This window comes from Cyrtonyx montezumae, unplaced genomic scaffold (genome assembly GCF_038088225.1).
Source record: "Cyrtonyx montezumae isolate F1298 unplaced genomic scaffold, pur_monq_1.0 scaffold_24, whole genome shotgun sequence".
NCBI lineage: Eukaryota > Metazoa > Chordata > Aves > Galliformes > Odontophoridae > Cyrtonyx > Cyrtonyx montezumae.
The window spans coordinates 9,330,011-9,357,242 of record NW_027071981.1 but is presented as its reverse complement, the minus strand read 5'-3'; the positions used below and the strand labels follow the sequence as shown (position 1 = coordinate 9,357,242).

The window sequence follows — 27,232 nt, the reverse complement described above, 5'->3', positions numbered from 1 at the left end:
AGATTTGGACTTTTGCTCTGTTTTAGTTTTTTTTTCTTCATACAGCAGAATAGGTATACATTGAAAGGCAATCTCACATCTAAAGGTATAATTTAAGTAAACATTTCTCTAGATTTTTCTCCCCTCCATTTCCCTGTCCCCTGTAACCTTCCTTTTATTCTGTTATTTTCCTTTTGGATGGAGGGAGAAGATGGGAAGGGAGCTCGTTTGGCAGCTCATGACCTTCCAACTTGACTTTAATGAGATGATTTGCCAAGGCAAACTCCTCATCATCCAGCATGCCATCTTTGTCGATGTCAGCCAGTTTCCAGATCTTGCCCAGCACTGTGTTAGGCAGCTTAGACCTTACCATCTCCTTCTTTGCATTGGCACCAGTTATTTTGCCATCGACAGGTGACAGTGTATAGAAGATCTCATCATACATGGGCTTGTCTCTGGCCACCACCCACTCGGCATCGTCGATCCCTTCGCCAGCGCCCTCACCATAGCCGTGGCCAAACGGACCATGCAGGGTGCCCTCGAAGGCTCCTCCCTTCACCATCTGGGTAGGCCGTTGTGATTCCTCCTGGCGTACAAGCACCATGAGCTGGGCGATGTCATTAGCCAGCATGTCTTCCACAGTCTCCAGCAGCTTGCTCTTCAGGGGCTGGAACTTGCTAAAATCCTGGGCCTGCAACTGATCCTTAAAGCAGGACAATGGAGCAAGAAGTGAGTGACATGAGCTGTGCTCAGAGCAGAAACTGTGCAGTGTCCGCTCCCTGTCTGCAGTTTGGCTCAAACACTCCTTGAGCAGAGGAAGAGCTGGGAGCATAACACTCCCTCTTCCAACAGTCCTGCTCCTCGGCATGTGATAGGGCTTCCCTGGCTGGTTTTGTTCTTACATCCCTTTTCAGCCCTGCAGGGAATAATCCTCCTAGCTTACAAACTGTTTTTGTGGCTCTTGTTATGTCTTCGAGCTGGTGCTCTGCATTCCCTCTTCCTCTACTCTGGGAAGGAGGTGTCACTTTGGCAAAAGATTAGTTCACTGCTAAATCCTTTGTTATCATGCTGTGCATCTCTCAGATGCCATAAAGATGGTAGATCTTCACAGCATAGCTCAATTTTGGTAATATTTATAGCTAAGCAACAGTGATTTGAGCAGGGACTGCAGAAAACTCTCTCTTAAGAATGGGAAAACAACTTTCAGCTTTATCCTTTACCTGCTACTCATTAAATCCAACGTATTCACTCCCACTGGAGTGGCATAGTTTTTTTAAAATATTTAATTGTATACTTTAACAATCAGTGAATGGGATATTCTATTGGGTGTACTCTTAAGAATGAGATCTATAGTGCTTACAGAAAATATACCGTTCTATTAAAAAGATGAGCAGCTGATGTGTCCTCCACAAAGAGACAGTAATGACTTCAACAGCTAGTAACTGTGAAGAGGTTTCTGCTTGGACTGGAGCCACACACCAATGTAGCCATGCCCTGCATTGTTCAATTATACAATACAAGGCTCTGGTCCAAGGTCCTTCAAGTCTCTGACTTGGATGAACATCGGGTCATGTCTTAGCTCTGCAGCTCAGCAAACTTGCTTCATTGCTTAAAATAGATAGGGGGCTTTAAGTTTTCACTGTGCTTCCTTCCTAGGTCTTGCTAGAACCAGACTGAAGTGGAGGAAAAAGAATACAGCTCCTGAGGAGATGTATATATATAGGCTTTCTGGGAACGTACTTTTTAATATAGATTAGCACTATTCTTAGGCCTGGAGAATCTGAGAATGGAACCTGGAAATAAAAACCGACCACGTAAGATTTTCTTATGGGCTACTTAGGCAAAAACTTCAGAAATTAAGGTAGCAGGAGCCTCATTTAAGCTCGGTGTGCAAGAAGTGTGCTCAAACATAACCTGCAAACAGATTAAGGCTTGCTTCACAACTACAACAAGCCTTTTACATAGGCAACAATAATCAAGGTCTGCATTGTAGCTTCTGTCCTATTTCTTGCAGGTACTCTAGCGCTCTTTCCTTGTGAGTCTGATGCTCCAAACAAGATGCCACTACTTACCTGCATCTTTCTCAGATTAGGGAAGTCTCCTGGCGAGATCTGATGCTCCCGTTCAATGCGGGCGTAAATCTCTCCTAAGTTGTTAATAAGCTCTTTCTTTTTATTGTCTTTTCCAAACACTGAGGGCATTTCCTTCTTTAGGGAGCTGATGATGTAGGCATGGACCTGAAGAGCATTAAATGGTACAAAATGAAGAAGAATGCAGCACGTTTTCTTATCCAGCAGACAGTACGTGTGCCTAGGAGTCATATCATCCCACCCTGAAGAAAAAGTTTAGCTCCTCAGCTTGCATCTATCTGCAGTTTATCACTCCAATGCTAAGGGCTGCTCAGCTGTGCTCTCTGACTATGCAGAGACAAGGTGAGGAGAGTGTATGAGTCTCGGGTATGCAGAGAGCCACTTTCTGGGGCTGTTTTTATTCTACTGAGCATGCCTCACAGGGAATAGCCACTTACCAGTCCAAACCAAACATACAGGTTTTGGAGCTTGCTAGACTCTGTATAATGCTCCACTATGAATGAGTCTTTGACTTGCATGACACCATGGTATTGTGTGCTTTGTATGTGAGGAGTGTACAGACACAGAACAGCTATTTTCATAAAACTCAATTCACGTTATGCTTCTTGTTGGCACTGATAATTCCAGAGGGCAGAATCTATTCCACTATCCCCAGTAGAAGTGATTAATGGCAGTGGACTTCTAATGAAATATTTTTGCTTTTTATTTATTAATTTATTTTGAACGGTGTACAAAGCTTTTTCCTTCATGGTATTCTGGAGAACTTAAATCAGCTTATTTTACGTAATAAGAGATGGAACTTGCAGCAGTGCCCTTTTTAGTTACTTTTCCCACTCTTGTGGCAGGCTGATCTGCCAATCTCATCAGTCTCTAGCTCTTCTGCATTCATCTAAGCCAGGCTCATCTATTTAAGGCAAAGGAAGTTTAAGGCAAAAGACCTATAGATTCCTACTTCCCTTTGCGTGATTCCGACATACTGGATTTCCCCAGAAGCCTGGGCTTCCTTATGGCAACACTCACCTTGGCCAGCCGTGCCCGCTTGATGAGATCATTCAGCTTCCTCAGGGCCGCGTTGCGGGGCAGGCTCTGGATATCCCTGAACAGGTCCTGCTCCTCTGCCTCAAACAACTTGCGGTTGTCAGGGATGAGCAATGGATGGGACCAGAAGGAGCCAATGTAGACTCTGATGACCTCTGGAGTGTTGACAATCTTTCCCAGGGACCACATGAGAGCACCGTACACCCTCATCAGTTGCTGGGTCTCTATCTGATCAGCTTTGTTGAGAACAACTCTCATCTTGTCCTCGTGGTTCTTCAGGGCCTTGATGACCTCTGAGAATTCATCAGAGATGTCCAGCTTGTGCGCATCAAAAAGGAGAATGATGCGGTCAACCCGCTCTGCAAACCACTCCAATACAGCAGCAAAGTCATAACCTGCAAGGGGTAGAATAAGAGTAGAGATAAGCAAGCAAGCCCTGTCATTTCTATTTTGTATTCACAGTCCAAAAAAAAACCTGCCCTACCCAACAGGAAAAGGGAATTAATTACCTGCTGGGATCTTTGTACATTCCTTGCTGCTATGGTAATGTACCATGTGTCTACAGCATCCCTGTGGATTTCAGTACATCTACAGACTGACAGCATTGTCTGTCCTTTCCAGCTTCTTTGTGTATTGGGAGATAATCTACTGACAGCTGTCCTTCACCAAAGAGAGAACAAAGGCCTGGAGTAACTCTTGGTTTCAGGGCACTCCCAGCACAATGGGCTGAACTGCATCCTGTGCATCCATGTACTCCTCTCTCATGCCATGCTCACTGTGGCTCCTAACTGAATGTGTGAGACATTTCCTGTAGGTGCTGAGAAATGTTGCTCTGTGTGCAATTCTACCAAGTGCTGATTACACCTGTCCTTAGTTTCCTGTATGGAAGTAGCAGGAAAACTAAGGCGTATATTTTTAAGTGACAAAATTATTTAGAGGGGAAGAGGAAAAATATTGAGTGTACTTTTCCTCAGTGTATAGTGTGATGTGTGGAAAGGGCAGGTGGGACAGACCTCTGTTGACAACTGTTGACTTGGAGTCGCTGACAGAGCTCTGTGATGGTGTTTTCCCATGCATATGTCTAGAGAATTCCCATGCAGGAAATTCACAGGGTTGACTTTTTAGTTTTGCTTTTAGCACATAGAAGAGTAGATTGCTTTTAAAGCATTTGAATAGCAGGGTGACAGGGTACAGGACTCGTAAGTGAAAGCTATTAATGTAGATATTAAAATAAGATGAAACTAATATTTAAACATTTAGTTCAGAGCTCATTTTTAAGAGGACTTTTCTGTAGTGTAGAGAATGGGATGTTTTGTCTAACTTCAGCCAGAGCTGGAGGTATACCACACCTGAAAACGCACAAACTTTATTCTGTAATTAAATTTAAGCATTATGGTAGCCTTGCTTCAACATTCTTTTTACCTGGTTTTTAATTCACAAGTTCTTCTGGCAGCTCATTTCAGTGTGAGATTACATCAAAATCTGATCTTGACCTATTCTCTTATTAGATGGCTTTGGTCTTCTGCAGTGTCCTCCTTGCTCGTTCCACGGCAAATGTGTTGTTTCTTTACACCCTATCTTAGTGTTGTGGAGGGTTGCTAAGGGCTCTCACAAATGCAGCCAGATTTGGCAGTGTTTCACTGATGAGTGAAGCTATCCACATATCGTAGCACAGTTTATTGTAAAGCTACAGGGCGTTTGCAAAGCCATCTGCCAAAGCTGCATACAAATAAAACCATTACTACAGGGACCTCCAGACAAGTGTGAGGGGAACATTTTCTCTCCAGTGATTCCTGGCTGTGTTTCTACTGAAAAACATGCCTGTTTTAAACAGGGTCTGCTATTACTGATGAGGATTCCTCCACAACTTCCAGATAAGGTTGTGAAAGAAGAACAGATCAGAACACACATAGCAAATGAATCCCAGCCATACAGTACTTTAAGAAAACAGTAGAGAGGAGTATGATAATAATTTAGACTTTTTTTTTTATCATGGGGACAGATTTCCTTCTGACAGCATGAAAAGCATTCAACAGATTTAACACAAAGCTGACAAGTTAGCAGGGCTGTCAGTAAATTTGGCCTACAGAGAAAACGATCTTGCAAACATCTTGCCATCCAGACTCCCCAAGGCAGGCTGTGGCTTAATGAGTATTTACCCATGAGCTCCTGGTATACCTGGCAGCACATATCTAGTTAAGATATGGCAGGATTATGCAATTACTTTTTGTCAAGTCAGACCAAGCATGACACAGTCTTTATGCTGACTGTGAGAAGATGGATGGTGCCTGACACAGCACAAAATCTTCCTGACTGCAACATCTAAAAGCCATTTAAACCAGCAGTGATGGTGCACACAGTAGTTCAGCATTTCTTACCACCTAGCTATACTGGTTGTTTTTTTGTTTCTGTTTTGCTTTTGTCTGATACTGAGCATGTTCTATTGGATTTCCAGTCTTGGGGAATTGTGGCCACAGACCCTGTACTTGCAGTGAGGTGGGATATAATGGGGAAAGTCAGATGAAGGAATGCTGAAAGACACAAAGCTCCTGCTCTGTAGCATTTATCTTAGCTTACTGTTAGAAATGTTTTATACTGGGCGGATGCTTTTTGCCATTCACATCCTTCTTGCTCAGTTTTAGCCACTGGGAGCTCTCTTTACACCATCCTGTCAAAGCCAGTATATTCTGGAGAACGAAAACCTACCAGGATCACAGCCCATCCCTATCTGTCAACTGCCAGACTGACACTGAGTGTCTGAAGACAGCAGCAGCAGAAGACAAGGTAGTCAGAACATCAAACACTGGCTACCTAGAGAGGGATCAGCTCTGGCAGATAAAATTAGTGCCTGTTCCAGACAAATTATTACTGTATTTTTAAAGAGAAAAAGAGTTTGGAGGCTGATTGTAAACAGCTAACAGCAACGTCCTTCTGAAAGCACTTTGGGGAAGATCCTGAACTGGCTATACAAGCAGGTAGCCCACCCTTGAGGAGAATGTAGCAGGAGGGAGGGACAGGTGCCACGTGAGACTGGCAAAAGGCTGTAAGGGAAGGAAAAGTGACATGGAAATGTTACATAGGTTTTGGAAACTTAAAGGTTTCCAGATCTAAGGGACTCAACTCTCTATAGCAAATCTGCATAGTGTTCTCACCTAGGAAAGACAGGCTGCTGCCAAATTCGTCATGCTAACATTGACATGAATGTACCTGGAGCAACACACCATGGCCTTTTGCTTTCATGTTGTTTACTGCAATGGTTTCACAGTTGGGAAGAGAATGGGAGCCTGACAGGGCTCTTATTTGATGTCACTGGAAACAAAGGAAGATCTCACTAGACAAGTTCAGTTCAGGTGAAGTAACACTGATGAAAGCATTGTCCAGAGCCAAGTCTCCTTACAACAGCCTGTTCAGCTTCTACGCACACACAGCAGAGTTTTTCCCTTCTGCCTGTTACATGTTTATATCTTTGTCATTTGTGACAGATGGACTGGGCATTTCCTGGTTCCTCGGCCATAGTCAGACTCTGAGACTTCAGATGGTATCTGAATCCAGGCTAAGTTTTTCAGAGCAGTGCTGATGCAAGGACAGAAGTCCCAAGAGGTTTTTCACTATAGTGTCCAAACACAAATTAAGCCCTCCCAGTAAATATAGTTTGAATCATAGAACAGTTTGGCTTAGAAGAGACCTTTAAGATGATATAGTTCCAACCCCATGCCATAGGCAGGGATACCTCCCTTAGGCTGGGTTGCTCACAGCCCCATCCAAGCCTTGGGTGGGAGAACCTTGGGAGAGTTCATGCTTGAGAATCAGACCTGTAGTGGCCATCAGAATTAAGACTCTTTAGGTAGCAGGCAGCTGCTGCCAGGGACCAGGAAAGATGGTCCCGCCCTGTCTTTAATCAAACACCAAAAGAATATACAGTGTGCATAAATTATGCAAACTGAGATGCTGATGGGCATGGATGTCCTTCCTTAATGAAGGAGATATCTAGGAAAGTTATGAAGCGCACAGAGGACAGACAGCATAATGTATAAATGTAACAGCTGTAAACAAATCAAACTTGTTCAGTAGCAAAAATTAAGTTCTTGCCATATATTAATAGGAATTAAATGCAAAAACTCTGCCCCCATTCCTGAAGTCAGTTCTTCTCTAAAAACAAACAGAAAACCTCTGAACTTGATTTTTATTTTTTTGTTTGCATCCTGCCTTCAGGTCAGAAGAGTTAGCCAGGCTTGTGACATCAAACATCTCTACCATAAAAGGGGCTAAAATTGTGCAGGTTTTCTGCTATTTTGCTTTGTTCTTAGAGGAAGTTTGGCAGAGGGGCTATTGCACTGCATTAGTCAGCTGGGAAGTCACGATTTACTGCTGCCCTTCAGACCTCCCAGGTGGAGTGAAATACAAAATACAAGAAAATATAATGGCAGAGAACTGTTACAGCAAGTGTATGCAATGCCTCCTTCTTAGATGCTTAGAGGGTATATCATGTTGTTGTCAAAACGCGTGACAAAGCTCTGGAGAAAAAAAGTTTTCTTATTGCTATTGTACCCTAAACATTTCATGAAGTGGGGGCAATTTTGACTGTCTTGGTGTTTGCCCTTCTCTTCCAAACATGGCTGTTTGAAACACTGTCTGAGAGCTCTACAATTGCCTAAGACTGATAACCCCTATCATTTTTTAATTTCACTTTCACAAGTGACTAACAATTTCAAGTAGTGAAGCTCCTGGTCACTGGATCCTTGCTTCTCCTTCCCTTCCCAGGATAGCAAGCAAGGCTAGCATGTTTTTCCCTTGGGTACGAAAAGCCTGGAATAGTGTGTATTGGAAAGAAAGCTGATGGGGAAAGATACTGCCTATCCTCATCTCTTTGCTATGACCTTGTGTTCATTGCTGAAGGAGGAAAGGGAGGAGGTGACATATATTGGATGAAGATGAAGCAAGCGTTCAGCATGTGTTCAGGAAGCACAACCCTGAAACAGGGGTCAAATACTACTTGGCTATGGCATTGCTGAACTTGGCAGATTTGGATTTGCTTAGCCCTGTGCACGTGCAGGTTAAGACTGATAGCTAGCAGAGTGTGTAAGGCTCACTGTCCAGGGATGCACTACTACTGAAGTGCAGGAGTTGCTTCTAATAGGTAGTAAGAGCAGACTACACAGAATGATAAATTATGAGCAAGTTTTACCTTCCATCTTGGCTCTGCTTGACTGTCACCTTATCTGTAGTCCGCCCCCTTGTCCCTATTTCACTACAGTTCTACCTTTTCTCATCTTCCCTTCTTGTAGGTGATGGACTATTATGTGACGTGTACAGTGCTTTTAAAATGGATTGCATTCATACTGTTACCAAACTGTCAAAGCAGCTGAGACTGTGATGCTTTGGTACAAATACAGCAGTCTGTTGCTGTGTGATAATTAGCTGGAGTCAATAAATAAAAACTAATAAATTAAAAAACAAACAAACAAAAAAAAAGAGTGAAGGATAGATAATTGTGATGAGTAATTCTTTACACATCACAGTTAGGAAAAAGACCAGAGGAAAAATGGCTCTTTTCCAGATAAGAACAGTAGAGAAAATGGTGGGCAGGATGCTTTGTGCCATGACATCGGAGGAATACTTCTCACCAGGCTTTTAAATGAAACTTGTATATCCTAGGCATCCACTTACCACATACCTGTGATACCAAGGGTGCCTGCCACAGAGGGAGACCCCAGATCAGAGCTGCTTACCATGACAGATCAGTGCAGACTATGCACTATTATTTTATTTATTTTTAACCAGAGTCTAAATGTGGCAGCAGCTCTATCAAGCACTGGTGATTTCATTGCATGCCTAGAGGATGTAGACTTCAGATGTGACAGACTACATCAACCTTTCCTGCTTGACAGGCCTACTTCACCAGGCAGAGAGTTCAGACAGATGAGAAGCTTCAAAAGCAGGTCTTGGGCACCCGAATCGTCCCTTGAAAGGCAGTTTCCTTGCTCCTGGTCCCTGAAGTGTGGATGCAGCAGTGCACATGATGAACCCTGATGGATTGCTAGGCTGGCACTTATATAAATTCAGTTAATGTTCTTGCTGCCTAATCAGTAAAAGAAGACAGAATTTTGATGTTCCCATCAACAGGAACATCCTATTTAAAAAAATGTTGCTGATCTACATGGGATAGGTAGGCAAGGAACGACAGCCCCATTCTTTTGCATCTGTGCTTTCCCCTGCAAATTTGTGACAGAAAGCTGCTTTGCTACCCATTCCCTTTCCCTGATTCTCACTGGTGCTCTGGTCTGGGGGTCATAAAACATCGTGCTGGCAAATAATGGGAGTAAGCAGAGCTACCCTGCTTCAGCAGTTAAAGGACTGGAAATTCTCTGGGGAAACCTCTCCCAGTTTTTGCTTCATTTCCAAGTGAAAGCTGAGCAGGCTGAAAAAGTACAGAAAGGCAGAAGTATTTTGTTGTATAAGCAGTTTGGGCACTGTCTTGTTTTTTGCCTAGAAACTGCATTGTCGCTCTGTCTGCCTCCAAAACCAACCTGCTAATCATGGCAGCTGGCTTGCAAGCTCGGTGGCGAAGGCACCAGCCTCACCACTTTTTCCTATTTCTCTGCCACAAGAGCCAGGAGGTAAGCATTCCCTTTCAAACACTGGCTTCCCATAAGCCAATGCCTGGCAGCAGCCCTTCCTAAACATAAGCACTTCAGCCCTCTTCTGACTCTTCTTGCTCCCTGGGCTGGGTACCCTGCAGACAGAAATCACTGAAGCTCTTCCAACTTCAACAAAGCTATGCTGATCTAAACTGGATGAGGTGCTTGTCCTGTAGCTATTGACAAGCAACCAGTGTGGCTCATGTGACCAGCTGCCCTGGATCTATGTGACTACTTAGTGAGATCCCAAACAACCTATACTTTCAGTTGCTTCCAGATGTTTGGGGAGGTGCTTGCTGGCTTGGGTCAAAGTACACCAGTGACTTTCCTAACAGCATACAGCTTGCACTGTGTGCTCTGACACTGCAGGCATTCACTAGCCTAGCTATAGGAATGGGACACCAAGGCCCACTGGGAGGGTTATGAAGAAAATTTGCAAAACGAGGAGTAAGAAGTGCCAGTACATTTTGCAGGAGGATATTTTTAGTAACAAAAAGAGATGGAAGATCTTGCAATATATGTCAGGACTTGAAGTGATGAGGAGATATGGGAAAGAGGTTATAGAAAGCTTTTTTGTGCCTTCAGAAGGTTCCAATTTTGACTCATGTTTTATTATTGTTTAAGAATAAAAGTGTTTCAACCTAAGCAAACGTTAATCACAGTGATAGTTCCAGAAGAGAACTGAGTACTTTTAGTGTTGTTTTGTTGTTGGCTTTTTTTATTTTTTGCCTGAAAAATGTTTACACTACGTAACTTAAGCTTTTCTTTCTCTCTGCTCTGAAGTGCTTTCTGCTGAAGGGAGGAATGCTTGTACAGCATGTTTTTTAACCTCACAAAGGTGTGTGCATTTTGTTATCATTTGCAGACTGCTTGGAAGGAATTCATGATTCCTTAGCAGTGCTAAGACTCAGGCAGGAAAAGCTTAATACAAATCTTCAACTAACTCTAGCTGTCCTTTACAGAATTAAGATGTTAACTGAGGTCCTTGTAGCAGAAGACGGCAGTGAAATGAGTTAACAGTTGGCTCTGTGCAGGGTAGTTCCTCAGTGAAAAGAGGAAAGGAAGCTTCCAAGAGCAATTTCAATGTAAAAGAGAGAAAGCTATAAAACTGAATCATCAGAATTCTTACAGAATAAAAAACAAACATGGCAAAAGCCTCAGTACTTTGGGTAGAGCCTCTGCTACAGAAACTCAATTATCCACTGTTAGTGGCAGAGTGAAGGAGAATTGATCTTTTCCATTCCAAACATGCATGTTATTATCATTCTTTTATTACTTTTGGCTTTCTTCCAATGAAATGAATCTACCACCTCCATCTAGGGAACCTGTAAAAAACATGAGCTAAACCACCACCATATTATGAAGTGCAAATATGATTCCATGTGTTAGATACAAAATACCAAGATGTTGGCTGCTTTGAAGTGTCATCCTGATACTAAGAAGCTCACTAAGAGACTTTGTGTATTCAGATCTACTTAGTATCCAGATCTGCTGCAAAAACTGTGGATGCCAGTCTTTCTTAGACCTCATCCAGTCCAGCCTAGATTTAGGAAGCTTGGAAGCAATTGTTTCTGCATCACAGACAAATGTTGACTGACACTTTCTGATGGAAATCTGTTCTGCTGAGGAATACTGGACTGATTCAAGCACTAATGACACTGACAGCAACCTTCCCTGACAGTATTCAAATTCTCTACAGGAAATAGCAAATCAAACTGAAGGAACATCAGTAGTTGTGCTGCATTCAGTCTAGAATGTGTACAGCTTGAGAGGAAATTCATACAGTCCATTTGGTTTTAATTACTATTATTTGGAAGAGAACTGAACACGGCACTTACCTCTGCTAATTCTCTGCTTTTCTCCTGAAAGGATTCCTGGTGTATCAATGACACTGATGCTCTCTAATACAGGATTGGGTAGCTGGGCACATACAAACCTGTGCAAAAATAAATGTTTAAAATAAAACTGAAAGTTTTTTATGATGCATCAAACCTTACAGGCAGCATGGGAAAGTGAGGGCTCTGATTTCCTTTAAAACAAATTTTCAGTTGTGATTTGGAGCTATTCTTCATTTAAAGAAATGAAAAAGTTGCCAGAACTGAGCACTGCCTCTGATTATTTTGTTTTTTTCAGAACACGAATTTCAGTTATGACCTATCATGTGGGTTTTTTTTGTTGTTATTTTTTTTTTGTGGCCCTCATATTGTGAATGATTAATGAAAAACAATGCAGAAATCCAAATGCTTTTATTTGCTATTCAGATTTTAGTGAAAAGTGGTATTTCTTCTTTGTCATTTAAGCATTCCCCTGCAGGGACCTGAACTCAAGTGACTGAAATAATTAAAAAGCTTACAACATTGTTGATTTACTTATCCACTTTTAACATAAACAGAAGGTGTACTATCTGTGCTATTCTCGCACCATGGAAATCCTAAGTCTGATCAACATGAGATCTCAAGCACTGACTGTCTATCCTGTAATCAATCACATGTTTATCTGAAGTGTTCTTCAAAACTTATAATGTTGCACATTCAGCAAAGTTTGCTGAGAGTCTGCTCTTAAATAAAAAAATGTTTTCTTAATGTCTTACCTAAATCTCCCATGCCACAATGTGTTTTAGTCTCAAATACAGTAGATGTGGAAAATGCTTTCTATTCTCTCTCTTCTGGCAACAGGCCTCCTGTTGTCATTGTATCTCCCGTCAGCATTTCCTCTAAAGAAAGCTACTTTTTTTTTTTAAATATCTTCCAGATCTTTCTAGCTGCTGTACTAGTTCATTTTCTAAGCTACCAAAGACCTTTGCAGTTTTCCTCTCAATTCCTCTCAAATTGTTCCACATATTTCTCCAGGCACAGTGCCCCAAGCTGATGTGGTTTTCCAGCTACAACCTTGTCAGTGATGAACAGATTGGATGGATTGCTCTTTATATCTTACATGGGGCAGTGCTGTTTATATCCCTATAAAGGAAGAAGTTTGCTTTTTTCTAGCAATGTGACACTGTTGATTGACAGTAGGTTCGTAATTCCTTCACTCCACAGCTTGATTTCTGTGTAATTCCTCTTTGCTTAGTTGCTCACCACATTGTAGCTACACAAATCACTAGCTAACAACAGTACCTTGTGCCTGTTCTTAGAGGGTTGCAGTTCTTCAGCTGCTGATAACAGCAAAGCACAGCATAATTCTATCTGCTTGCATGATTCCTGGTTGCATTTCACGGACAGCTTTTTTGTGATGGCATTCCAGACAGCTTTAAACGTGTGCCTATGTATGTGTATTAATAGGGTGCTGAGATGCTGATGTGTAAAAAAGTTACTGTGGGAAGCAGCAGGACCACAAAAAAGGACTGGGGTTGCCACAGGGGCCACTACATGCAGTCAAGGCAGACAGAAGCTCTGATGAATAGCTGATTCTGAGGGAGTCCCACAGCTATGTACTCTTCCAGACTATGCTATGGTCTGATCCCCAATTTTGTTTTATTTTACTTGAATCCAAGGTCATTATGATGAGTGTCTCATCATGGGTTAGATAAAGTGTCTTCATGCCTAAGCTGTCAGGTATTTCAGCCCAAATATTCCTTACTCTTTCCTCTATCCACAGCTCAACAGGTGGCAACAGGAGGCATTTTTGAATGAATACATAACACCTCATGTAGAAGAGGGGGGCAAGCTTAGCTCTCCTGTTGTGTGCCAGGCATAGCAGCAGAGAACAAACGCTCAGGAGGTCATGTTATTCCCTTTCCTGCCAGTCCAGGTTTATTATCCATTGTTGCAGCCCTAAGCATTTCTTGTAGTCTGACATTTAAATGGCTCAGGCAAGGGGACTTTCCATCAGTTTCTCCAGGGAAAGTACTACACAGGAAATTTCAGATAGAAGGTTAGGGGCCAACATGAGTAAGTGCTCTCTGGCTCTGTAGCAACGTAGTTAAGGATGCTGCCTTCCTGTTGTCCCAGCAGAACTGCAGTACCTCAGAGAGCACAACCTAGTTCTGTCCTGAACCATACAAAGAGTGTGATGCCAAACTGAACTTTTACTACCCTTAGAGCATGGGTTTGAACATGGAACTTACTAACTCATGATGTCTTCTCCTGTTGATAACAAAAAGGCCTCTCTACCTTAAGCTCTCCTGGACGGATTTGAGGGGGTGGGAGGAATCATGCACCTATCAACAAAGCCATCGATATCAAAGTAATGGCTGAGACTCCTGATTTTATGCCAGACTCTTGGTGCCAAACAAGACCTCCTGATACTGAGGTGCTGCCTGTAATCTCCCCGCTGGGATCCCTCCAAAGCCAAGGTACTGCCAGCAAAGTTGAAGAGAGGAAAACAAACCTTACTCTTGATACTCAAGAAGTACCTGGTACAAGAAGAGTGATAAAAGAGACAAGGTTTTAGCAGAGTATTGCAGAGCTGCCTTCTCCTTTCAGCCCAGGGCAGCTTGTCAGCCCCACCTCTGGCCTTAACCAGAAGGATACATACAGGCACTCCATCTCTTGGGAATGGAGAAAGGAGACAGGCTCTGAAAAGCAAAATGAGTTGTTTCCCAGACAAATCCTGGCTCTTCCCTTGCTTCCTGGAAGGTGGAAGACACCAGTCTCCACTGGGAGGGGCACACCAGCTGAAGCAGGATACTCAGCGTTTTTGCATTCCCATTTAGCTCACCAGGAGCAGCAGGCCCTGCTCCACATTGGATACAGTGCTCCAGGCTGCCACATGAGATGAGAATGGTCTGGGCAAACACTGCTGCCTTGTGCTGCTCTGTTGCTTTCCACTGGTATTCCCACCCCCATAGGTTCAGAAGAGTGGCTACTGGAGGTCACTTCCTTTCTCTGAATTTCCAGCTCACATCTTCCTACTTGAGTGCAGTGCCTTAGCACTCACACAGCAGCACCAAGGCAGAAACAACTCTGCACCATCTCTTGCAGAGAAGCTAAGTCAACAACATGAATAAGCATGGCTGGACTGATTAAGCTCAGTGGCTGTATGCTTACACCAGCTACGTTTCCAGCCTTCTGTGAGTTACTTCTTGCTTATGCTCAGTTCCCTAATTGGCTGGGTATTACTATCTGCAGCTTCAGCAATGTGATGCTCACATTGCTGAGCTTGTCCCTCTTAGTGTGTCATCTTTTGCCAGTCCAGAAATCTTGTTTTAAAATGTTTTCAGGAATGAGGTTAATAAGCTGTCCTGACTACTCTCTGCATTGCCAGCAGTACTGCACCTGAGCTGCTGCTGAATCACTGCTGTGCCTCTCTGCCCTCCTGTCTGAACAGGCACATGCTTGATGCTTTCTTCCCAATAGAAGAGCAGGAGGAGAGAGTAATAGCATGGCATGATGCAGTGAACTAGGCCAATGGACACCTAGCAACAGCAGAGGCACCTTGCTGTACTAGAAGCAATCTGCACTTGGAACATATCAATCAGTCTAAGTGAGCTCGTGTTTTGCCCTCTATGCCTGGCCTCATTACTCTTAATGTTGCTTCTCTTCTGCAGTGGACTGTTGGCCAGTTGTGGCTGCTACTGGCTATTAGGAGAGTTCTTTTGGATGACACTCTCCTCATTCACCACCTCTGTTCTTTTAGACAGGAGGCTTGTTATTTTCACAGGGCACCTTCCCATGTAGGGTGTGGACAGATACCTGACCTGTCAGCCAGGTGTGGATGTTCTGTGCTCTGCAAAATTTTGAAACACATCTAGTCTGTCTGAGAAGAGCTTGCATTCTGATCAGGTATTGCTTCCACTGTGAGGTTCTCTGCGTAAGTAACAATGAGAAAAGAGGAACCTAATCGGGCTTCTCCCCATGCTTCTTCTTCCCCTACCTGTCTCACTTCAGCCTACACTAGCATGCCTATGGACAGTGCTGAAAGGAGATGCTGCAGTCTACAGGTTAACACTCTCAAAGTCTGAAAGGGAATCAAAACCCATCTTTCCTGGTTGTTTGGCTGAGTAGCCGCCATGTTTGCAACGTCTCTCACACTGCATTAACATGGAAGGTGCTGATGATGACTGTAGTTGGACAGTTTGTTCCCATCTGCCTGGTGGAGCACAGTTTGTGCTCATCTAGGATATGGGTGTGTACTGCTAGCTTCCTGTGAGGCCCAAATCCAAAACTCAGTATGGCTGGAGTACATTTAGGGGATGGAAAGGTTGCAATTCTTGTGTCCCAGAGCTGTTGTTTGAAGACCCCCACCCCAACACAGTAAAGCAGTATCTTCTCAGCTGTTTTTTTACTCATATGTGAGGCTGTATGTATAAGGCCTCAGAACGGAGGGACATCCAAGTAACACACATACAAAAAATAAAAAAAGGAGGGGCAAGAAAGCAAAAATGGGGATAACTGTGCCAGTTCTACCCTACTGACTTCAGAGGTTGCATCTGGTTGGAATACTTATCTTCAAGGAACTGAACTGACTGCAGAACAGAAGCAGCTAGGAATGTTAAAGCAAGGGAGAGTGAAGTATAATGAGAATTTATGTCTAGACTCCTACAGCATGGCTGTGACAGGCTGTGCTTTGTTCTTTGTTTTGTTTCTTCAAGTAAAATTAAGGTTTGACCCACCTGACTTTATTAATCCGCCCTTGAGTGACAGATGTGTACGTGGTAGGACTGGAATGGCTTTGCATCAGCCACGTGGATGGGAATGGTGGTGAAGGATGGAAGAGCAGTGTCATGCCTTATCCTTTTAAATTGCTAGCTATACTGCTCATTATGTTCTAGCTTTATACGCCAGGGAAAATAAGTTCTTGAGTACTGACCTGTTCAAAAAGGCATTGCCAAAGGCATTGAGTTTCCTGAATGGTTTTTTGGGATCCACCACCAGTGCATTTCCAGGAACAATTCCTTCCACATCTCCTTGCATAACAGCTATGAAGGAGTCAGTTGTAGGCTCTGGTCCAATCCTCATTCCTGGGAAATCCTGCTCCAGCAGGTACCTGTAGGTGGAAAAAACAGGGTGTGGGCATGAAATGTGAGCTGCCTAAGTCCTAAATGAGTTGTGCTGGAGATCCCAGTGAAATTATGTAGCTTGAGAGTATGAATCCTTCCAAGACTATTTTTAGTACTGTCACTGTACCATTTGATTAATGTTGCAGTAGTTCTTCTACTTGGGATCTCCACATTTAAGGCCTCTGCATCTCAGGTGGATTAAAACCAAATAGAGAAGGTTGTATAATGAGCAACAGATTTTCACAGTGTTTTGATCATTTTGTATATTTTAATCCTGAAGACATTTGGAACAGATTGAGCACAGCAAAGTGAAAACAGCAGTTCACTGCTATCACAGAGTTAATCCTGAAACCTTACTGGCCTTTGGTGCCAATATCAATTACTTCACTGCAGCTCATTTCAGCAGGCTCATCCAACTAATGTGCTTAGCCCCCAGTCCAAATCAGTCACTTAAATGCCAGCTTCTCCTGTACTTGGCTGTTGAAGTCTTCAGTCTCCCTCCCTGTGTGCTTCTGCAGTGCAGTTCCAAGTCTGCTATATAAACCATTCAAGCATATTGAGCACTAAGTATTTGGGTGGCAAGAGTATACCTCAGTACTTGTTACCAAGCTAAACAGTCCAGTAAGCACAGCACTCCTTCTTATTTCTTCAGTTTCTGATCTTCAGTTTCTGACAGCCTCTCTGAGGGTACAGTTTAACAAGTTTCAGGGAAAGGTAAGTCACTTGTAGGCCCATAGCACTTTGAATAGGACCCCAACAACACATTCTGACTTTGCATGCAAAATTCATAATGGGTCAATAGTGTGTGCATGAGACAGTTTCCTTTGGTTTATAATGGAGCCAAGTGTCATCACTGGGAGTAAGGCTGTTTCTGTGTGTGCAGATGCAAAAAATGTGTCTCCCTGTGCCAAGAACTGAGACTGTTTTGTCTATATTGCTAGCAAGAGGGAGCTAGAACTAGTTTAGCCCTCTGTATGGGATGACATTGGCCTGTCTGGCCTGGTGACAAACTCTGGGTTGTTATATGAGGAATATATAACTGTCAGACTATGGAAGTTAGTACAGTATTGTGTCGCTTATTGGCAGTAGATAGCTGGCACTTCCTCTTCAGTTGCTTTAATCTAGTTTTTATGATGAAACAAAAAGATAAATACAGAACCGCAGAGATGTTAAATATAAATTCATGGGGTGGAAAAAAAGAGGAAGGAAGAGGTGGGGACTTTTCACCTCTGAGATAAGAACTAGCACTAGTTCACTCAAGTGAGTCTTGAGTAAGTTTTGAAAGAATAAGTTCTTAAGCAAGGACCACTAGTGTGAGGGCTTGTGATCACTTTTTTGGGGGGGGGGGGGGGGTTCCTGCTTTAACCACCACTTCAATGGAAGTTCTCAGTACAGTGCTTTAGGAAGAACAAAAGCCTTTTGTGCTCATCCAGCAGGGCTCTTCACTGACACTATGTCAGTAAATACATCTTCATTTCCCAACGTGCAAGGCTAAAGCAAATGGATCAAAAGATAAAATGAGCAAGACACATTGCACTTCAGTTCTGGCTTTATGTGCATTACTGAAAATGGCTACAGCAAGAACAACTGGAACAACGATGCTCATAATTCCCTCAGTACTTCACCATCCCTCCATTGATACATTATTGTGTGTTTTCTTACCTCCCCAAAGTAATCTCCAAGTACTACGCTTACCATACACCACCAGAAACAACTTCTAATGGGAGCAACAACTCTGAGGTGAAACAGAAGCTGTTTGCTCACAGAAAAGTGAATGACTTAGAAAGACTGTTCCCTTCCTTACCTCCTCATTCTGGGGTGGGTATGTCCTACCTAAAGCCTATGCAGGGGCTCTTCAAACTTCCCTATATAAGTGGGTCATTGCTTAACAGAATCAGTTGGCAGCTAATGCTGCTGCGTGCCAACTCCCTTGCTGATAATCACAATGTGCCTTCCTGGCAGCTGCTGTAACCACTCTAGTTTGAAGGAGAAGCCACTTTCAACCCCCCACCAAGGGCGTTGTAGGCTATGATGTGAATGTGCTTGGCTGAGTTCCCTGGAAAGCTCTTCACACTTGAAACAACTGTTTGCTAGGTCAGAAGCCACTTAGCTGGAAACTAAGCTTAGGTCTCTTGCATGGCAGTACAAAGTGTTACCATCTGATGGACATCTCTGCCATGCTAGACACTGCTATTGGCTTTCTTCTGCTCATGCTTTGTACTTTGTTTTTGTTCTGGCATTAAATATTTAAGAGTGACGAAAACAGGCATTCAAAGCACATAAAGCAATAAATCCTTGGAGTTCTCCATTTACAAATGCTAGAGATAAAAGAAACAGTAATATTAATAGCCAAGTGCAACAAGCAAGATGCATTCAGAAGCAGACCTTGCCCCACGTGCTAGGTCTCAGCCTTGCTGAGACAGTAACTTGCTTCTGTTATACTGGTTAGAGATATGCACTATGATAGCACTCAAGTGCCAGGGGAAGACAAAACACCCTGGGCTTTCTGTTTGTTGTTTATAGACAAGATTTCTGAGAAAGACTAAGCAAAAACCCCCTATATAATAACAACATTCCTCATCCAGACAGCCTGCTTGAAAGAATTTTATCTCAGTTCCACTGAGTAAAGCTTCAAGGTGCTTCTGTATTTAGTTCTTGTAAAAGACAGAACAAAACTCTCAACAAAAGCCCTCTCGTGGAGAAATTTTGAGATGATGTTAATTGACTTCGTGTGCAGCAAGCAGCGTGGGATGAAGATTTGTGCTGTACTTGTAAGTAATGCTTCACTGGAAGATCTGGATATGTTGTGCAGGAGGATGTCTGCAGTACCATTTTACTGCACACAGGACAAACAAAAGAGGATTTACTGACACTTGTCTGGGGTGGGGGAAGGCTTCTAGGCGGTGATACGAGCTGCCTCTGCTAACAGGAAAGATGAACGCATGCAATTGTTAAGTCTGTGGGGCTTTCTGAGAGAAGACAGCACAATGGCTGTGGGAGACACCAACTGCTAGCAAGCAGCAGCTGTAAGGCAATTTCCACTGCTAGAACAGTGTGCTGAGCTGCTGGACACCTTCCAGGGCCTGGGGAGTGACCTCACACCAGGTTGGGAAGCATTCAGAAAGCACCAGGCAAGAGCTGAACATTTCTGACTATCCATTTCTTGAAGAAGTATCTGAAGTTGGTATCTGGTTAAGAGCACTGTGTTGTCTGCCACCTTTCAGAACTGCTCTTGTACCTAGTGCAGATGAGGAGAGGACAGAAAAAGCACACATGGGCAGGGCTGACCTGACCAGGTATCGTGTAGGGTAGGACTCCAGCATGGAGATCCCAGGCTCTCCAGGCAGGAATGCCTCACAGGATGTGGGGGAGGGAGCCATTTGTTAGTGATGAGTCATGCAGGAGCCCTGCAGGATGCTGTGGCAGCAGAGGTGATGCAGGCTGGAGAGGATGAGGAAAGGGAAGGAGGGCAGTAGGAGGAAATGGTGAGAACTGCCTTGTGGAGGCAGAGATGAAAGGTTCAGGGCCGTGTGGGGAGGTCACAGCAGGGCTGCCTGGCATAGCTTGTGACAAGCGGTCCAGAGAGGCCAGAACATGTAAATGATTAGCTGCAAAGGGAAGGAGTGGCTACACCAGAAAAGCAAGCCATGCTGACAGTAGAGCCCTGGCTGGCTTGTTTATTTTATTAACAGGATGGCTGGACAGAAGCCAGGATTATTTTTAGAAAAGACCACTGAATCTAAGTTAATTAGGAGAGTCATGTTCTATCCTGCATTCCCATCCTCTTACAGGAAACATTAAAAGCAATAACATTAGATGCAGGCTTCAGCAGCATCCTGCTGTCCCAAGGAAGTTAACCACTGTGCCTGCTGGTCACAGGTTGAGGTGGTGCCTTGCCTCCAACATTCAGGCCTTTCAGACCCCAGCCCTGCAGCAAGCCAATGGATGCAGACAGAAAACAGAGTGAGGGAAGAAGATGCAGTAGGAAGCAGGAATGCAGAAGTCAGTTAGTGATGCTGTGCTTTTTGTTTTGAGGTTTTTTTTTGCATAGCAAAAAGTGAAAAGGGTTCAGTTCTCTAGGTTCCTGGAAGCAGGAGGGAGAATAGCATGTTTTAGCCAGTGCTTTGGTCTTGCTTCACTGGCTTTGACCCACACAGCTCACCTCATTCCTCTTCTAGGAACATTTCTGTGACCTTGACTGCCTTGCTTTTGCTACTGCCTACTGATAAGAGAGCAGTTTTGCTTCAAGACACTGCAGCTTGGGCGCTCTCTTCAGAGAAGTTCTAGTAATTTAGGTTTTTTGCTTCAGAGCCTTCTGTTTCTTCTTTGCTTTACCTCAACAGGAACAAAGAGAAGGAAACAGATTCATCTCCAAGGTAGGTGGACAAAGTCATGGCTATTTTTTGTGTCCTAGGACTCAGGTGTAAACTGAAATTAAGTTCATTCCATGTTAGTGCTTAGTAGCACTAAGTCAACTCTGTAAACTGCACTGCAGTATATGAGTGGAATGGATACAGGAGGGGAAATGCTAGTTGCTCCCCATCCCAACATTTCATGAAAGAAATATCCAGAGCCCACTTCTTGCTTCACGCTAATTCCAAGACATAATAGTGGTTTATCCTTCTATTTCTCCCTCCCCTTTAATTCTGCCCTGCTCTCTGTTGCTAGCTCCCACTCACCTTCCCACAATAACTCTGGAAGCTAATCCAGTGCTTGTCCCAGCTGTCTAACTACCAGTGCCTGCAACCTCATGCTGGAAGGCTATTACAAGCCACAGTTTCTGGCACCTCCTGCCTTTGTTTGGTTGGAAGCATAATGGAGTGCTCCTCCTACTGCAAAAAAGACCTACAGGTTCTTCAACAGTTCAACTCTCACCCCCTTATGCAGTTTTACATGGAGAAACTTCTGCTTTCCAGCTCATTCCAGACTAGTGCAAAGAGGGCTGAGAGAAGAGGACGTAAAATGTGAAAGCATCAAATGCACTAGTTGAAAAAGGTTCAGATCAGCTTGCTGACCTAAGAGGTTTCTGCCTTCCCACAGAAGAGAAGGCTCATCTTTCCCTTTTGCCTGGAACATGCTTTAAGCATGAAGATCTGCCACAGAAGGAGCTCAAAATTGCAGAAAAAGGAGCACAATGGAGCAAAGGTAGGAATGGCTGCAAACTACAGTATCCAGGTGAGACTGCAGTGAAAAGCTGACGCTGGTGATCCAGATAACCATTAGGAAGAGATGCTCTAGTTTCATAGCCAGCAGCTTCCTCACATTTCAGGAAAGTTCTGCTCTGAGACATCACTAACTGGGAAAGTAGAAGGAACCTGTCAAATGCATTTGGCATTACACACAACAAAGATCTGGGGTGGAATCAGTTATCCTATACAAGCTGGCCTCTCATTTTTCAGAGCAGCAACACCCCTTCCAACCACCAAGTCAGATGCTTCTGAGGGTCACTCACATCCCTTCATCATCTACCTGACCTACTAATGTGAGAAAGGCTTTTTCCACTGTTAAATTTTACTTGCTAGGTGCATGCCTGACAAGGCATTCTGTTCTTGGCTCCTGCATTACCAGCAGGAAAACTACAATATACAAACACCTTGCATCTCTCAAGGTCACTCCTGGAGAGGCACAGTCAATTTGATTCACTTCTCTCTACTCTGCACAGCTCCCTCCTCCACCAATTCATACTGGTAGAACAAAAGCTTGGCTGCTTGTGGCCTCTGTCCAGAATCACACTGGGGTAATTCCACAGATTTCAACACAGCCACACCAGAGTAATGCTGGAATTTAATGCTAAGCTCATGAATCACGTAGCAAATGCAGACAGCACAGCTACGATCCCAAGAGAAAGGCTGCTGCAAGCTGAACTAGCAGTGTCTGAACTGAGATCACTGCAACAAAGTCCAGCTGGAAAAAATTAACCCTCTCCTTGCAGGTTTCAGATCAAGCCTGCTGCTGCTGGCAATCACTGTCCTTTAGAGTTCAGAATGAATGTGCTCCTCCTGGCATCACAGCAGAACGCATTGAAACAGGACTGGATTTTGGAGCCCTTATGATGGGTAAGTCTCTCATGCATGCACACACATGCTCGGGTCTGCATGTTGCCTCAGGGCACGGTACAGAACACCACCAAGGTGAGGCACAGAGCACTATAACCCCAAGAACCCACCTCAACTCCTCCTAGGCCTGGGGCAGCCCTACCACTATGATAAGAGAGAAAAAACGAGAGCCCTATGGTGGAAAGAACGGTCTGCCCTGACCTGAGCCATCACAGGGATACCCCGTATGCAGCTTTCTGTGCTCTTTGCGCTTTGACCAGGCGAGAAGGCTACAAATGACTCACCGCTCCCCGCTCATGCCCTGCCCTGGGCTCTATTTGCCACGTTGGTGTTTTACCAGCTACCCCAGCCGCTCTGTCACCGTGCTGCTGGTGTTCAGCCCTGGAACTGCTAACCTGGCACCAGGGACAGCGATGGGAGTAGGAAAGGGATGCAGACCCCATCCAGCCCCAGGCAGGGGCACTCCCTGGCACCCTCGTGGTTACCCAGGTGCTGGGCGGGCCCGGCAGCCTCTCCGCTCCCAGCGCAGACGGCGGCCCCACTTTACCTGATGAAAGTGGTCTTCCCGGTGGAGTACTGCCCCACCAGCAGCACCATGGGCTTGTTGTCGAAGTCGGCATCCTCCAGGGCGGGCGAGTGGAACTCGTGGAACTTGTAGTGCTCCTCCAGGGGCAGCAGCTTGGTTTTGTAGAGCTTCTTCAGGCCGTCGCTGACCGTCTGAAACACCTCCGGGTCCTTCCTCCGGCGGTCGTCAGTTCCCAGCCAGCTGAACATCTTCGGGCCGCCTTTAGCCAGCTCCGCTGCGAGCGCCGAGGCCGGGAGAGGGGCGGTACGAGCGGGGCTGCGGCCGGGGCTACCCCCGCATGCTCCGAGCGACCGGCGCGAGCGGTTTCACTCAGCAAACGCTCCTCGAGGCCAACCGGCGCCGGGAGACGCCGCTTCCCTTCCCTTCGCGCCGCCGGCTGCCGGCGCGGGCATACCGCGGAGCCACAGCGCGAGGGGCGGGCGGAGGCGGCAGCGCCCCGCGAGCGCAGCGGGCGGCGTTTAAGGGTTGGCCGTGCCGGAAATGGGCAGGCGCCGGAAGTTGGGACTCCTGGCAGCGCCGCCCTTACTCCCCGGTGAATGAAGCCGCACCGGGCGGCGCCATGTTGGGGAGGCGGGTGGGGTAATGAGGGGCTGCGGCGGCGCGACGGGGACCTCCAGACGCGCCGCCATTTTGTCCCGCGTGGCTTCTTCTGAACGCTGCTGCTCCAAACTGCGTTCTTGCCATCCCCAAAGCCGATGGTTGAAGCGGGAGCCCTATCAGCCTGCAGTTCTGCACCTCAGCTGCGAGGTGTATGCGATCACAGTTAGCTGAGCACAGCTCACAGATGTACTGTTGGGTTGGTGGCCAGCAAGGCTGGCTTTAGGCAGATAACCAACACGGCGTTGCTGCCTCTTGCCACAGTCTCAAAGAAGCAGCCTACGCCTGCAATTATTCACCCTTAACGTAGGTGTTGTTATCTGTGCTCATGTGTCCTTCTAGCACTTAGGGCAACGGGAGGGATGGGGAGTGAATACATCAGCTTGCAGTGCCCATCCATATCCAGGCCTGCGTCCAGGTCGGCACATCTGGTGCTACACTAACAGCAGCTCAGTGTTTTGGACCACGCACTGCAAGCAGGGAGCGTTTCCTTAAATACTGCTGAACAGCTTTTTTGTTTGACTTTCTTCACCAAGTTCAAGAAATGTGGCAAGAAGCAGTCTTGGAAGAGGTCCCGTCATGTCATGGGTGCCTGCCCTTTCCCAGCCGTCTGTGTCCAGCGCTATTTCGGGCCGGGAGAAGTTTGATGTGTTGCAGAAGGAGATGCAAACGTGCAGTAAAAGTGGTTGATTTTCACAGGGGAAGAGCGAGGTGCGTGTGGTCCCGCGTGCCTGGATCTTACAGTTGAATGAGAACAAAGATAGAATAATAAAATTGTTTCCACTGAACGTGTTTCTCCTTTGTTGGCAGCCAGGGACTCTCTTGGGAATGCACCGGAGGATTTGGGGATCGTGTTCTATGTATTCGACTGTAGATAAATTGTCCTTATTCTCTGTGATTGGGTGTGTTTGCACGGACAGCTTTTCCATGCAGCCTGACCAAGAGGTGGAAGCAATGAGTCCAGGGACCAGCTTTGTTTTTCTGGAAGGAAATAACAAATTGATTGCATGTTCTGAAAGTCAGGCTCCCCTACTTCTCTGCCAATGCCTAAAGCTGGTCTGAATCGGGAATTAATGTTTTTAAACCCTTTTAAGATTCATTTCCCTTGTTGCTTTAGTTTTTATAAATAGACTGAGATTTTGGCTCTAAGAATTATTTTGATTATTTCCAGTAAAAATTCCTGAAAAAGAAGGACCCTGCAGAAATCAACAAAGTTTGGCAAGAATTCCTTGTTTTGTAAGAAAAACTCGCTTTCATCTTCTAGATAGCTCTCCATTTAAGGACTGCACTCCTCAGAGGCCATTCTGGTATTTCTATGACTATATATGGAACCTGCTGCTCTTCAGTGGTTCCTTGTGATAGTCTCAGGGCTGAGTAAAGGTCAGGCCAGGAAGTCTTTGATGGCAAATCTCCCCAGACCACCTTGATAGCCTTCCTGAATGCTACGAGTGGGAGAGAAACATACGCCTTGTGTTGTACAACAAACTAACTAACTGCTGCAGGTATGGCAGAAGCACCGTAGTTCCATGACTACAAGATAAGGATATGTATTAATGATGAAGCTGTGTTTATTGTAAGTATTCATACCAAAAGGCCAAAAAATGTATCCTCACAGTCTCTGAAGACAGTCCCTCCCATTTGCATTTACAATGGCAGATTATAACACAGCTTTGCAGTTTTTATAGGCTTTCTTTAGGTGACTCACACATGTTGGACAATTTAATTTGCTTTTTTTGGTCTGTTTTCTTAGCTGATTCTCTCTGAGAGGTTGACTTCCTCAGGGGCTCTCCATACCTTAGAAGCATAGAGCTTGTCAAAAACAACGGAAAGTAAAATTAGGAAAGGAAGTTTGGAGGCTTTTTTTTTTCTTTTTTTCCCAAGTTCAAACTGAAAATTTGGATCTGTTTTCTTGATTTATTCCTTTTTTTTTTCTTAAACAAACTTGTTTTAATGAAGAGTTTTCCATTGGACAGATTGGCCTCACAATGCAATCTTTTTTTTTTAATTCCCTATATATATAAACTTAAAGCTTTTCAAAGCAGAAAGGAACTAAAGCAATGAATTTATTTTTTCCCAAACAATGCTTTTTCCTATAAAAAGTCTCCTGGAAGACAGGCTGTATTTTTTTTTTGTTTGTTTGTTTAATGTCTCTGAGCAGTTCAAACACAAACTCACTCTTTTTATTGTCTTGCACATTAACTGCTGTATTGCAGCGCTCAGGACGTGCTGGTGCTGATGGGACAGGTCTGCTGTTGTCATCTGTTAATGAATTTGTCACCTTCTCTCTGTGAAAGATTAAACTTTTAGTTCTGTTGCTCTTCAGTCTCAGCTGCTGGTGACATGCAGACAGAACTGGGTGTTCTTGACCAACAGAGAGAATTTGCTAGAGAAGATGCTGCTGGAAGTGAATGGGGCTGGACTCAAGTCATGTTGTGTTTGTCCTCAAAGTGAAACCTAATGTTTGGGGGCAAAATACGGTGCTGTGTAACTGAAACTTTCTTCATATGAAATCATCACTGTGACGTGTGTTTGCTTATTGCCCTGCCTCACCTGAGAATGAGGAGATGAGCAAATCTCCATGTTTGAAAAGAGGCTGTGGCTCGGTCAGTGCTGTAAAACTTTGACAGTTTAAAGAAGGTTGTGGGAACAGTGTTGTTCAGTAAAATTCACTTCCTGCCAGGGCAGTTGTTGTCACTGTTTGTTTATCACCAAGTCTGAAACCCATAAGCAGTGTCGAAAGTTCAGTTAACGATGGGTGCAACAGTGAATAGCAGAGTTTGTGTGAAAGGGACAAGAGGAGAAGGATGTGCAGCAGCCCAGAATTAAACCAAAAACACTACAATTTGGTAAGGGAAGGAGGCTTTCCTCTGCTTCAGCGTGATCAAACTTCTCAGCTGCCTTCCACTGTCATGTGGCCTTGGTCTCCAGGGTCTGTCCCTTCCCGACTCATTGCTTTGTCTTTACAGCCGTGGAAGCTGCTGCCTTCCTTTCCTGTCCTCACTGCTCTTCCATATTTTTTCTGAAATATTTATCAGTACGTTTCTTCTTTTGCTGTTCTCAGATGGATTGGTACACCTATGCTGTCCTTTGCCCTGTCATCTACAAACAGCTTTTATCCCCTCATTGCTTGGCGTGGAACCAAGTGCTGGCATCCAAAACTGCCACCTGAAATGGGAAATATGAGCTTGGATAATGTATGTGAATGGGAAGCATCCTTACTTCAAGATGGTTCACTATTTACATCTGTAAAGTGGAGAAAGCATGCTGTAGTCTACTTAAGGGACCTGATCCATATGATACCTGAAATG

At 44.6% G+C, this 27,232-nt stretch overlaps 1 protein-coding gene across 1 annotated transcript; it reads right to left on the bottom strand.

Moving 5' to 3' along the window:
• Positions 1-20: 20 nt before the first annotated feature.
• EHD3 (EH domain containing 3) lies at positions 21-23,760 on the bottom strand. The gene is made up of 6 exons (XM_065739635.1): positions 23,289-23,760; positions 16,496-16,672; positions 11,584-11,681; positions 3,090-3,502; positions 2,052-2,216; positions 21-682 (listed from the first exon to the last, which is right to left on the bottom strand). The coding sequence occupies exons 1-6, from the start codon at positions 23,513-23,515 to the stop codon at positions 155-157; spliced, it is 1,608 nt and encodes a 535-aa protein (XP_065595707.1). The 5' UTR covers positions 23,516-23,760; the 3' UTR covers positions 21-154.
• Positions 23,761-27,232: the final 3,472 nt, after the last annotated feature.